Source organism: Spinacia oleracea, chromosome 2 (genome assembly GCF_020520425.1).
Source record: "Spinacia oleracea cultivar Varoflay chromosome 2, BTI_SOV_V1, whole genome shotgun sequence".
NCBI classification, from domain to species: Eukaryota; Viridiplantae; Streptophyta; class Magnoliopsida; order Caryophyllales; family Amaranthaceae; genus Spinacia; species Spinacia oleracea.
The window spans coordinates 93999634-94013795 of record NC_079488.1 but is presented as its reverse complement, the minus strand read 5'-3'; the positions used below and the strand labels follow the sequence as shown (position 1 = coordinate 94013795).

The 14162-nt window shown below is 36.0% G+C and overlaps 2 protein-coding genes across 3 annotated transcripts; both read right to left on the bottom strand.

The window, feature by feature from the left end:
- Nucleotides 1-1241: 1241 nt before the first annotated feature.
- On the bottom strand, nucleotides 1242-2963 carry LOC110799938 (leucine-rich repeat receptor-like protein kinase PEPR2). Its single transcript, XM_022005219.2, has one exon. It carries the CDS (start codon nucleotides 2810-2812, stop codon nucleotides 1529-1531), a length of 1284 nt encoding a protein of 427 aa, XP_021860911.1. The 5' UTR covers nucleotides 2813-2963; the 3' UTR covers nucleotides 1242-1528.
- A 1383-nt stretch (nucleotides 2964-4346) lies between these two features.
- Nucleotides 4347-12617, bottom strand: LOC110799932 (uncharacterized). 2 transcript variants are annotated; one of them, XR_008928301.1, is made up of 8 exons: nucleotides 12334-12617; nucleotides 10002-11873; nucleotides 9859-9913; nucleotides 8990-9138; nucleotides 8818-8904; nucleotides 8261-8352; nucleotides 5894-6022; nucleotides 4609-4629 (listed from the first exon to the last, which is right to left on the bottom strand). XR_008928301.1 is itself a non-coding variant. In XM_022005213.2 (7 exons), the coding sequence occupies exons 1-7, from the start codon at nucleotides 12400-12402 to the stop codon at nucleotides 4528-4530; spliced, it is 2463 nt and encodes an 820-aa protein (XP_021860905.1). In that variant the 5' UTR covers nucleotides 12403-12617; the 3' UTR covers nucleotides 4347-4527. The 2 variants fall into 2 exon arrangements, 1 of the variants encoding a protein (XP_021860905.1); XM_022005213.2 differs by lacking the exon at nucleotides 8261-8352 and having other exon boundaries at nucleotides 4347-4629.
- Between the last annotated feature and the right edge of the window lie 1545 nt (nucleotides 12618-14162).

The window sequence follows — 14162 nt, the reverse complement described above, 5'->3', positions numbered from 1 at the left end:
CATATATAAATAATTAGTTGCCACCATATACACACACACAATGTACTCCATCCAAAATATTTTTATGTAAGAAATCATTAGTTTTGGCTAATGAGAAAAAATATTTCTAATTTATTTTAGAATTAAAAAATGCTTTTAAAATCATTAGATTTCGACCAATGAAAATTAAGATTTCTAATCTATTTTAGAAATACAAAAAATGGTGTCACATAGATAAATAAGTAGGTGTCATGTACATATTTTAATTAATTAAATACTAATAAACTCTAATAAAGAATATATCTAATTAGACTCTACACACAAGAGTGTTCCATCCAAAATCACACACTCTAATTTTATATTTATCTAACTATCTATATGGAGTATAAAAGATGAGCTTTGAATAGCATAAAGAGCGCCTAAGAAAATATTTATTTTGTTTTATTTAATATGATAAAAAAAAAATTAAGAAAGGATTATAATGATTCTACAATTCTTATTTTTATACGAAAATAATATACAGAATCATATTACTATTTGACCTCTTTTTACTTTCCTGTATAAATCAAGGCGTCATAACCTCACCAGATTCCAAAGTCTAAACAAAGAAATTTTGTTTAGCGTGGAGTGCAAAACAAGTTGTATAACCCTTTAGCAAATTCGTGTTTCTTCCTTTTTCAAATAGTATGAATATTTAGTTTTAATTCAGTCATCATCTTGTCCATTAATGATTCGTGCCACAACACCAACGTCGGATGAATGTTTCAAATAATGAGATTGATGTTTTGTTTCAAATTGTGCATAGCAGTAGTGTGTAATTTCTTCTTAAGAAAACAGTAGCAAGCCATGATATTTGGATTTTGTGAATTAATTAGAGTAGCTTTTATTGCTTCCTTACTTAATATGAGTGGGATATTGTTACTTAATTAGAGTAACCCATGTTAATGCTTTCCCTAGTACAATTTATATCATAGACTATTTCTACGGTCATGTCTTCCCAGCAACTCGATTGTCATATCATATGAGTTCTATATTAACTTAACAATTTAATAGAATTTGTGCACCACATGGACTAAAATCCAGTAATAACAATTATAGACCTCGTGTACTTTTCCACCAGGAACAAGAGTACTAGATTTCAAGGTGGTGCTGTGCGAAAACCAAATCAACAAATTGTTTGTCATGAGCCCTAAATCAGACACGACAAAATTTACAAAATTTAATTACTTTTTTATTATCAAAAGTACAAATAAAAGGACTCCATAATCTTCGTTGGGGAAAAGGGATTCGGACATGTAACCTATTGCAAAGATCCTTAGGCTTCGTTTGATAAGGCGTAAAACATTTTCAATGTAAAATGATTTATCATGGAAAAATAATTTTCCATGATAAACTATTATACGGAGTATGCATTTTTTGCTACTTAACTTTTTTATAAAATCCATTTTCATAAACCTTTATAAAACCCTTAACATACATATTTTATTTTAAATGTATTACCTTGATCATGTTCTATAAATCTATAATCATACATATAGTAGCATCATCATCATGCCTTTAACTGATTTACCAAACTAAACTCCTTAGGAATCAAATGCCAACGTTTGCACTGAATGAGTGATTTCTGCACCCCACCTTGACAAAAGAAAAAACTAACAGGGCAAGTATACAAGCAATTATCCACCAAACTCACTGTTGCAGAACCGGGCTCCACCCGCTTTAACGGGTCAGGTATCGGGCCGAACAAGTAGTTCCCACCAAGCAAAAGGCGCTGAAACGATGCCGTTGAAACCTTGAGAGCATACACTGGGGGTATCATCCCAGTAAACCTGTTATGCTCCAATGACAATGCTGAAAGATTAGGTAACTCAGCCAAGAATTTTGGCAATAACCCATTAATCTGATTGTAACTAAGATCAACAGCCACAATATTCCCTCTTTGTTCTCTACTACTGGGCGATTTGACGGAAGAAAACTGATTATGAGACAGATTGAGCTGCTGAAGTGATGGATGATGAAAGATTTCCCCTGTAATTGCACCAGCTAGCTCATTGTAACTAAGATCTAAGACTTGAAGGTTTTGCATGTGTAAAAAGTGTGTAGGCATTATTTCCCCTTTTAAGCTGTTATTCCTCATTGAGAAAGAAATAAGGGAAATTGGAAGAGATAATGGATTACTACCAAAAGAAGAAAAGTTGTTATTACTTGCATCAAAACTGTACAAATTGTTTAAAGAACCCAAAAAGGGAAATTCACCAGAGAGTTGATTCTGTTGGACTGCAAAGTCTTTTAGATGACTCAGCTTGTTCAAACTCAGAGGGATTGAACCACTGAGTTGATTATCATCTAAATAGAGCTCTTCAAGGTGAGGGAGGGAACCAAGAGAGTTGGGAATGGAGAGTGTAAACGAGTTCTTAGAGAGGCTTAAACGGCGAAGGCGAATCAGGTTGGAAAGGGATTCAGGCAGTGAGCCTGATAGAGAGTTGCCTGAAAGGTCAAGTGTGTGGAGGTAAGGGAGTAACCATGTTATGTTAGTGACTGAACCTGAGTAACCGGCACCGTCAAGGGAGATCTCAGTGACTCGACTCAGCCCTGCGAGACTGAAATCACACCTTATTCCACATGTGAAATTTGCACTGAAAATATGATCACAAGGATCAACTGAAAAATCCCAGGAAATAAGACATGATCCTGGTCTTATCGATTTCGAATCAATTGATCTCTTTAGATCCTGCAATGCTTCTATATCTCTTGGATGTGTTCTTGAATCAACAACTACTACTAAACACAACACACACAATATTGCATTAATCAGGAAATGCACTTGTTTCATTTTTTTGAATTCTCTAGGGGTTTTTTTTCTTTTTTTGGGGGGGTGTCTCAGTGATGAAGTGGAAAGTAGTAATACTTAAAAAAGTGGTGAAAGAGAAGAAGATTAGGTAGTTGAGCCGTACAAATTAATCTGACTGAAGACAATTTTTTTTAAGCTAATCTGACCAAACACAGTTAAGTAAAAAAAAATATCTCTATTACTCCGTATATAAGTCAATTCTTGAGTAGTTTGGCTAGAATATCCTTACTTTTTTATGTATTCTTTTAAAATAGTTGTTTTTCTAAAACTTGAAACACGCATCGCTTTCAGTTAGATCAAGTGATCAACACATTCGGTGTTCTACGATACTTCACAGATTTGGTTAAATACCGTAAAGATTAAAATGTAGTGTCGGTACTTGGCAGTAGTGTAGGCAGTAGAAAATGAACCATAGTTAATGACGTTATGCTTCCATTAATTATGATTAATAAAGTTAAGTTATGAACTGACTCTGTGCAGGTATGCCATTGGGATTGAGAACTTTGAATGTTGTTTAATAAAATTTGATGCATGACATTTATAAGGGTTTTACTTGCCCAAGAAGAGTGTTTCAATTCTTTTACTACATTTGTCAGTAATTGTAAGGTTTTGATTCTCATTTGGGGATTTGATTAAAGAAAACCTATTTATTTAATTAACTTTTAACACACCCTAAATTGTAGTGTTAAGACTAAGAGCTTTCAATTCTCTCTCTACGAGCTTCGTCGTATTGTTAATTGTTAGGTAAATAATAGTAGTTAGCTAATTATATTTGTTTGTCTCATTATACCTGAGAAGAAGAAAAAAGAGCGTTTTATTTAAATCACATTTCGGAGTAAACCGAGGCGATCGAGTTTGGAACTAAACTAGAGTGCTAAAGCATGAGGTCAGCTTATTGTCGTCTTTATCAATGATGTCTTAGCCTAGTGGTTAAGACTGATGGCCTGTGTACGATAGGTCTCAGGTTCGAATTCCCTCCCCCGTTTGTAATTTATTATTGCCCTTGTGGCTCATTTGCACCAAAAAAAAAACTTATGCTCGTCTTTCGACCCTTTTTACGGTTAGACTTGTCTAATTCTGGAATATTATTTTTTACACTTTAGCATTAAACATGACAGCTGAATCCAATGTTTTAAAATTGCCCTGATAATCTGCCAATCTGGTATGCAATACTAATCTTTCATCTGTGAAAAATGAAAAACCAAGAACTTTTAACATTCTTTAGAGCTCCAAACAGCTGAAATAAGAGTAGAGCTGTCAAAATAACCAAATATTTTATCCTATTCAGTCGATTTTGCGCGATATATCTTCCTCTGACTATCAGAGTATCAGGGGTGGGGCTTCGTGTCATACCTGAAGAAAGAGCTTCGCGTCATAATGAAACGATACTATATCCATAGTGTTCAAGTGCAAGGAGGTCAAAATGTTTCTGGACTTTTAGATACAAACAAGGATAAACGATTGTGATTCACATATTTTATTTCATTTTGAAAAGCGAAAAAAGGGAGGCTTTCAATGAAAACAACGAATCTTGATAATTAACCAACTAGTTTTGAGTTAAGCATTCAATTTACAGGCCTACTTCTAAACATCACCTTATCCTATGCAATCAGCAGGGTAGATACAAAGACCTAAGACCTAAAAAAATTGAACCAAGAAAGTGCAGTAAAACAAGCACCTCCACTGGTCGTCCAACTCTACATATTTAGCTTCTTGTCCTCAACTTTCTGGGCAGCATGATCCAAATATTTCTTAACGCGGGCCTGGTTTGTCTCAAATATGAATGGCATTCCCCTTATCTGCAGATTATTCAAAATTAGTGTTCAGCTTGTATTTGTGTAACCACATTGTACTACACTACTAGTCTGCCACTGTAAGTCTGTAACTGATGAACACACTGTTGAAATGAACAAAAAATGAGCCCAAAATAATAAGAAAATCAGGGAAGCCAACTATTTCCAAAAACATCAGTCAGTGGGAAAATTCAATTATAACTTTACAGTCACAACTCACACGATAAAAGTTATCTCATACCCTTCACCCCCAAATATACACACGTCAGTGGAAACTTTACTCGGATATAACTAAAAAAACCCTAACCAGAATATTACTTGCAGAAAATATCACCACCAAGTGCTACTGTTAAATGCATTGGATGATCTATTTTATGCCTCATAAGATAAGTGGTACTTTGCATACTTGGGGCCTGTCTGATTCCCATCCAGAAAAAAAAAAAAAAAAAAAAAAGAAGCTGGATTATCATATACAGACTGATTCACACCTTGGGGATAACACTAACAACCTTCTTTTATAGAAAAACATGCCCTATAAAGGACTAAAGAGACAATTTAAAACCCCATCTACCACAACTATTGGAACATACGATAGCTCGTTTAATTGCCAATTGTAATAAGCCAATGCTCTAACTAATCCTCTAAAAGGAGAGAGATATACTTGATGAAAACACACAGCTAGACCTAGCTTACAGGTCATTCAAACCGGTTACGGGTGATCAGAATTGGGTCTATTTTAATTCAGGTTTGTATGTTTCAGGTCAAATCACATATGACCATACAGGTTTGATAGGTGTTGGATTGGATGCATATCAAGTTGGGTCCATGTCGACTTGAGTGACTATCGCATTACATCAACATTTACGTAGCAGGTTTGATCTGAATCAGCAATGTGCTAATAAAGGGTAGGTCTGAATTAAGATGACAATAAAACATATCAGGAACCGGACGTAGTCATATAAGCAGATACCAAGTGCTTACACAAGACGTATTGCAATTGCCAATTTGCCACACATGTTCAAGAAAATTGCAAGTGGCTTGATAGTGCAAACACAAAAGAGTCTCCATCTGATACCCTTTTCTCACATAAAACACACCCCTCCAGAAAAGAAGGGAGAGAGAAAGTGAAAGAGAAAGGTAATTAAAAAAAACTATATTGTAAAAGGCATGGACGTACATTTGCTTCATATCCGGACACTAGTCACATTACAGATACAAGGAACAATGAAACTATTAAAGCACACAAATTAAATAATGTATAGTTAAATACCTCAATCAAGCAATTTGGGTGCAGACCAAGACTTTGCCCTGGGAAGACTTCCGTGCTATTCACATAGAGTGAACATTTTCCAGTGTTCTTTAGATTAAAAGATCCGTCTTTGTCCATCTTTATAATTGCCTGGGACATAAACAATAAAACCCACTATCACAATGCACTCAAGGTAAAGAGATTAATACATAAAAGGACATAAGAGAAAGAAGCGATGCTTGATCAGATAAGCAACATTTCCCAGTGTGAGCACAAATACGGAAGTTTTGAGGATTGGCCAGGTATAACAAAAGTATCATATTCTGTACTAGCATTTCAGCAGGTGGTCACAGGCCTTCATCATGAAATTTCGTTTGTTCCATATTGTGAAACTGTTTGATTGTGAAACTCCTAGGTATAGCAGCCATTATTTAAAAAATGATCTATAGAAAATTGGTAGGGACCGAAATCTGAATAAATAAACTATTAACCTCTGCAAGACCGACAGATTAAATTAAAACTTCAGCGACTTCATACGAATCTTTTTATATATTTTACCTTCTGCCAGACATGTGTACATGTCCAAGTGTCACATTCAGCTATTCTATAAAACAATTTCCCTACTTTTGGTCGTGTCCATACCCAAGTATGGAAGATGAAATAAAGAGAGTGAGGAACATAGCATGTGAGGTACGGATGGATGGTAAATAAGAAAGACAAAAGACAGTGGATTTGAAGAAAGATTAAGGGGAAAAGTTTTCAGGCTTCCTCTAAATATTTTCCATTTTGATGGAAGCTATGCAAATATCAAGAGGGCTCTGACAGGAAATACAACCCTGCCAATATTCAGCAACCTTTTGGCATGAAATTGCCAAAGAGTTAATGCATTTCAAAACGTGTATTCAACCTCCCAGTTAAGAAGATTATAACTTGTACTACGGATCTACCAATCCACCAAGCACCAATTCAGAGTCACAAAGATCAATACATGAAAAAACTTCTACGTAGGAGAAAGGGAGCTACGGTATTTGGTGGGAGGGTTGGAAGGAGAAATAATCTTTCAGAAACAGGTTATCCCTCTTTGCTTGTGTTGGGGGAAACTACTCTCTCCATGACTCCATTCAAAAATACGATTCAACTTCAGTTTTTTTTTTTTTTTTGAGAGAGATTAACTTCAGTTTTGACAGAGATTAAAAGAGCCCAATTTATTTAATTTTTAAACTAGGTCATATAAAAAGCATGTAGACTTCCAACAAACAGTCATTGAGGGAGCAATTTCAACTTTAAAACCTTAAAAGGGAGAGTTCAACCTTCTATTTGGGATATCCCATAATAGTTAAGTGGAACTAACATATTGGGATAGAAAGTGTATCTTTTTAAAAATATTAAATTTGTTGATAAAGGTGTGCTTGGTTTTTGAATTACTTGACCTTGGTTGGCTTTGCACGTTCTTAGAAAATGGATTTAAGCAAGAATTTGGTTGGCTTTTTGGCTTTTAAAATTATAGTCTGCCCATACAAGTCAAATTTATTTTGTAAATAGCATTTGCTTTCACTAAAAAGTTGGCTTTTCAGACATCTTACTTTGACTATTGTCTTTTTACATAACTCATAAATTGATTTAAATTAACTGTTTTTTCCCAAAGGTAGGTCATATTATATACTCCAGCTAACAACTGAGTTTACCAAGGAACTGATTCTACCAGCTGAATGAAATAACAAATCCAAATAACTAACACTACAAGCTGAACAAACCAAGTGAAACGATTCCCAAACAGGGCCTTTTATTCCTCCATGTAAAATGCGAAGTTTGGTAATAGACTTCTTTTCTAATCCCCCTACCCCACAGGCCCACACGCACCAAAACAGATGAACCTTCAAAATAAGAAGGGAAAAAACCTAAAACTTAGAGGAGCAAACATTAGCAACCTACGCTTAAATCAACACAATCGCTAAAAATCAACATGATATCTTGAACTTTAGGGGGTTTACCTACGTAATCTATATGAAAAAGCAAAAAAAAAAGATGTAGTTCATAGAGTTTGCAACAGATACAAGCTGGAGTCTGAGAGAGAGAACTAGTGCACATTTTACCAAGTCTTATCATCCTCTGCTAACATGAAATAGACATTACTGTAGAACTGTTCACTGATATGATTGGATGTTAATTTTCAGATTATAATGAATCCAGGATAAAAAATTCTCTTGTACCCAATTTTTAAGTCACTAACAGCAAAACATCGGTGGAAGAATAGATAACTCAACATAACTTGTGTGCTGTGACAGCCATTCAACACATTTCAAATCAAGGCTCCAACAGTTGAGATCGTTGCAGAAGCTAATTAGAGAAATGTTACAGAACCCAAACAAACATTTTCTGGTGGTCTACCTGATTACATCAATGATTGCTGGATTCCTGGTGAAATGTGTTTCCTTCATGCACTGGTTGGATAACTGATTACCTAGTGACTTACTCATTACCTATAGGTCAACAGATACATGGCTTAGATACTCACTCCACCAACAACTTTCTCATAGACATGCGATAAGTTAGTTTGATCTCCAAGAAGGCAGATTGATACAATTTTCTCTCATAAACCATCCCATCATTTTCGGAAAGCAATTTTTTTTTAACTGTTAACATTTATGTGTTTTTGTTTTCCACGCCACACCACAGGTCCATAATAAAGTTCAGTTCAAACGTTTTGGTCCTCGGAACTGTCTCTGATCAACATTGATGGTTTTACTCTCAGGGACAGGGAAACCATATAACAAACCCAGGTATAGCAATATTTATAACAACAAATTGAAAAGTAAGCAATCCAGCTCATATAAAAAAAAATTAAAAAAAAAGAACAAAACTAACGTTTAATATATGCCATATTTCTATAGGGATAATAGAGTCTCTTATAGTCTTATGTAACAAATGTTTACAAGATATCTCACCTGCCGCCTTGATATCTTATTTGCACGCCCTTCTCTACCCAAGTCAATGTCAACCATAACATCATCCGTTGCTCTCCCTAGCAAGACCTAAGCAATTCAACAAGATAAGAGCGTGACAAAAGTAAACTTGATAAAGAAAAGGATGAGAGCCAGCAACCAAACATAAAAGTACCTCAGGTTTCTTGATGTAATGCTTTGAATGCCGACCATATAATATCGCAAATGCACCATGTGATGATAGGGCTCTCTGCATGTATGAATGTGCATTTTGCTCCAACCTTATGATTGCCTTCTTCACATCCTCGTGCTGATATTTTGCAACTGAAAATAGAAAGAATCAGTAAAGATCAACTATTTTTTTTGTCAGGGTAAAAAAAACAACCTAGATGCAATATGAAGAGTGGCAATGGCGTGGTAAAGAAAAAGGACTTCCCTCAAAATTTTCAAGCAGTACCAAATGTGGTTTTTCTTTCAGGTGAGGGAAGGGATACATTGCAGATCAGTTGATCATTTATTCAATTTTCACATGCAGGATAATGATTGTTGTCAGAAAGCCAACTGATGCCTCAACAGATTTTCCATAATACCACTGCAAATCCCTCAGTAGAAACCTAATCAAATTATGCATCTAACTTAGGTATGGTTGAGAATGCACTATACCATTGCAACCTAAAGACATGTAAGGCTAAGGGAGGTCCACGAAATACAGATTTTACAGACTTCTTACAATAAAAATCAAATATAGGTGCTGGAGAGGGTTTAAGAGAATGCCCTAAGTATCTAAGCAAATGCTCTAAGTCTCTAACATTGTCCTCACAGATTAATAGACCACCACGTTATAACAACAGTCTTTAAATATTCATCATAAACAACATATTGCTTGACAAACAAATGACCTATACAACAGAAAAAATTAAGTGCCAACTGTGATGGATGGATTAGCAACCAGCGTCCAATATTGGAAAAATAAGTTCCAAAATATAAAAAAGGAAAACGGGGAAGCCAGTGGCAGAAACAAAAGACTCCAGCAGTTAATTTTACCTTCTCTACTACAGAAAAAGTCCTGATCTTCTGGGTCCAAGTCCATATCAAGTATCTGACAAAAGAAGCAATTGATCAGAGGAAGCCATGGAAAAGTAACTTTACAGCAATAGCATAAAGTGCTAACAGAATTCCAATCGTACCATTGATTCAACATCAGAAAAATAAGGAATATCAGTGTCGCTCTCAGAAAATTGCTCTTCAGGGTCAGATAATAATGGCTCTATGCCAGGTTCTGCAGCTGTACAATCCCCAGATCCCACTATGTGTGCTTCCTGATTTCTAAGGGCCGATGATCTCTGCGCTTCCTGACTAGTTTTCGCAACAGCAGTTTGTAGACAGCCTACATCTGCAATCTGGCCTGATCTCTCAGCAACACTGCAGGCAGGCTGTCTAGCCAGAGGAAGTTCTAAAGGTTCCTTCTTAACTGCCTGACTACTTTGACATGGTCCTCCATAGCTGCTAGTTGAAGTCCTGTGGCCACTAAGCTTTTCAAGCCTAGATGTCTCAAATTTAACCCCAATCTCATCAACAGCACGAATCAGTCCCACATCTGAACCTCGTGCCTGGGAAGCTGGATGTGGTTCTCCAAATCGTTTCTGCTCTCTCTTCATTGTGCTAAGAGCTTTTCCACAGGATTGAGCGCCTGTGTTATCCTTACCATGTGATGGTGGCTTATTAGCCTCACTCTGAGTTCTTCTATTGGCAGATGCTGGCCGTGACTTACTATTGTTACTAGGAAAAACAATATCATCGTTACAGGGAATTTCAGGATCCTCGGTATTTAATGTGCAGCAAATAACACCATCACGAAATTCTGGATAGTCAGAGTTGACACATGTAGTGGATGTAGGCATTTGAGTGTCTGGACAGTTTTGGAGATTAATCTCACCCATGTGAGAACCACCAGCATCATTCTTTTCAAATGCACCAGAACTACTAGGATTATCAATATAACCGTCTGCATTACTTGGGTCTTTTGGTTCAAGCACATAGGGCAATCTGTCTTCTTCATTAACGTCATTAGGGGAGTCCAATAAGAGTGCACTAAACATGTCCAGATACGTATTCTCAATACCACCCTTCCCTCCATCAAAGATAGGCATCTCGTCATCACTTATGAAATCGTAAGTCAACCCGGCAAACATGCCATCGGTGCAATCTGCTGGATTTTCCAAGTCATCACCTGGCATTTGATTGGTCAAATTGGGATCTGTGTGCATAACATCATACTCAGATGTTCCTACAGCATTGCCATCAACAAATGGATCTCCGGAATGTATGTTTTTCCCACTAATGCTAATATTATTAGGCATTTCTGGCACTGACATACCCTCCATTGTATTCCAATCAGGAATTGCAGGGGGTGGAGATGTGTATTGCAAATGAAATTGAGTTCCACGGTCAGGTATAGATGTATTGAAGGTTGTATTTCCTTCAAAACTAGAGCACAAGTTATCCGGTAACATAGTGTTTTTCTCCATATGATTTTCAAATGTGTTATGTTGCTGAATGGGAAATTCACCAACACCACAAGATGGAGCACCATTCCCCGTGACTTGGGGAAATTCATTGCGCAAATCATCAAAATCGACAGATTCATATTCCCCAAGCCCGAAATGACCAGCCATCGGATCTCCAAGCAGGTCATCTGGGACAGGGGCTTGAGCCCCATCCATAAAACAATTATCACCAGGTCCAACAAGAAAAGTTATATCACCCTGGTTATTAGGCTCATTACATACTCTTTTTCTCATAGCATAATAACATCTACGAACACTTTCGACCTTCCTCTTCCCATGAACATTTTTAATTCCTTTTGAATTGTCAGCTCTATTAGATTTCGAAGCAAGGTTGGATGCAGAACGTTCTAACTCTACCATTTGTTCAGCAGCTCTCGTCGATATATTAGGATTGTAGAGGAGGGCATGCCATCTCTCTTTCAATTCCTTAAATGCAAACCTCCGTGAAAATTGCACTGCACCTTTCGCTAGTGATTCCAAGGAAGCACCCGCCTGAAAAATGCAAAGAACTCATCAATTCACATAATCACGCGAACGAACTGCAACACCTCATTCACTATCACTACTTACGCACAGGTCTTAAACCCTAAACCCTAACCCAAAACCTAATTACAACTCCGAATCCCTAATTTCTCACCCAAAATCAATTCTCTATGATCACTACCAAAAATTAAAAGTTCGAAACTCAAATTATCTCCAAACTACAATCACTTAGTTACTCGAATTAGCCAATTAAACGAAAACAACATATTCGAGAACTGTCTTTTCCTATTTCACAGCTTCATAAAAATTTAGAGAAAATCACATTAAATCAAGCAATTACAAAAAAAGTTAAAAGAATCAAAACTTATAATTAATCAAATTCGCGAAAAAAAACGCACTCAAATTCGACCAAAATATTAAATGAAACATCATTTTATACTATCAAAAAAAGGAAATAGAAAAGGGGTACCTCGATTGCATTCTTTAGCAGAAGGTCATCTTCGGGAATCCATGGTGTAGTAAGAGCAAGAGCTCCCATTCTCTCACTCTCCTCCTTCAATGGAGGTATTTTTTCGCGGGGTTTAATGGCGTTTTTGAGGAGAGAGAAAAACAAAACAAAAGCCCCAAAATTTTAGAGAGAGAAAATGTGACAGGAAGCGGGAGGTTGAGGAGAGAGAAAAAACAAAGATACTTTACGGCCGTCACGGGGTTTCGAAACGGGTTCTTCCGAAAACGGGGGGAATAGGAGAGTGAGTGTTACTGAAAACGTGCTTTAAAAAGAAAAAGAAAAAGAAAAAGAAAAGAGAGAGTGAAGAAGAAGTTCCTTATTTCAGGGAAGTAGAAAAAGTAAGTGAAGATTTTGGTTATTGAATTGGGTAGCTTTTGTGTGACCAATTCCATTAACGGGATCTTCATTGTTTAGGAAATCTATGATCTCATATTATTTCTGATATCAGAATTATAGGAATGGAGAACTATAATTTTAGCCATTATTTTAGAAAGGTGATTAGATGGTGTAATTTGAGTTTTAATCCCTTTTTGTCGGAAAAATATCGTAAATAAGTAGTACATCGGTACAAGTTAATGATGTGAACTTACAAAAGGAATTAAATGATCTAAATAAAAATAATTATAAAAAATTTATTGTGTCGTCGCCGCCGTCGGGTAACACCGTTAATTTAATGTGGTAGTATCTCAAATAACCACTTTAACTGCTCCTAATGGAGTGGATTTATCAAAAAAAAAAATAACTTTAGAAAAATATTTTGAACCTTCATCACTTCTTGTGTTTCACATTCATTTTCATTTAAGCGCATACATAATGATATAAAAATCTCATATTCCATCCTGACAAGAAAAAAAAAATTAATCACTCCGTATTTTAATATTAGTTACACTTTCTAAAAATGGTTGTATGTTAATATGAATTAGACTTTTTATTTTTGGTATATCATGGTCTCCACTCCCAATTATATTAATTATTTTATCCCTTCTGAGGTCCCACAATTACTGAAATCATCTTTTTCCCACAATAAATAATTCATTCATTATCAATTTCTTACAATAAATGATAATGCACTACTCCACTTCCATGTTATCTCTATTACATAAGTGAAGAGCTGAGGGTATATGAGTAAATCCATTTTTCGTGTCCCCCTAGAAATAAACGACAATACCCCCACGGCCCACCCCTAATTTAAACCCCGTCCTCATTCCAAAGTCGAAACCCTAGAAATCCCTGAGTTTGAGCGCACATACACTCTCTCTCAACTCCATCGCCCTTGCGTCATTTCTCTCGCCTCGCAAAATCGGACCAGCATCCATGATAACTCTTCGTCCTCTCCCTTTCTCTCTCCTCTCACATTTGAATCTTTTTGAATTTCTCTGAGGAACAACCAATATGCGGAGCTCTTATTCCTGAAGATAAGAGTTTGTTTTCTAGGATTCATGCAAGTATGTATTAATTTGAAATACATGGGAACAAGGTATTGAAAGGAACACAAAGGAACATAATAATGGATTAATTGGAATAAGCCTTTTATTACGCTAAAACTAGAAAATGATTTTACTGGAAAAAGATTGATGTTTTAATTAGAAGTGTTAAATTAAATTAAAAAGAAGTTTTGGAAATCAAAACCTTGTATTCTTATTTTACAAAATCTTTCTTTCTCGAAGTATTTGATTTAGCCACCTTCTAAATACCCAGACTTTTTCTAGGCAACTACTTTAATTCATGTTACTTCCCCAGTAAACATGTTCCCTTCTTCCGCACGTTTCTCTGTCAACTTGGTCTTAGTG

Coding starts and splice junctions, on each gene's coding strand:
- LOC110799932 (XM_022005213.2), bottom strand. CDS start 12,402: ATGGGAGCTCTTGCTCTTACTACACCATGGATTCCCGAAGATGACCTT. Junction 11,874..12,333: donor TGCTAAAGAATGCAATCGAG/GTACCCCTTTTC, acceptor TGCATTTTTCAG/GCGGGTGCTTCCTTGGAATC. Junction 9,139..9,858: donor CTTTTTCTGTAGTAGAGAAG/GTAAAATTAACT, acceptor TTCTATTTTCAG/TTGCAAAATATCAGCACGAG.
- LOC110799938 (XM_022005219.2), bottom strand. CDS start 2,812: ATGAAACAAGTGCATTTCCTGATTAATGCAATATTGTGTGTGTTGTGT.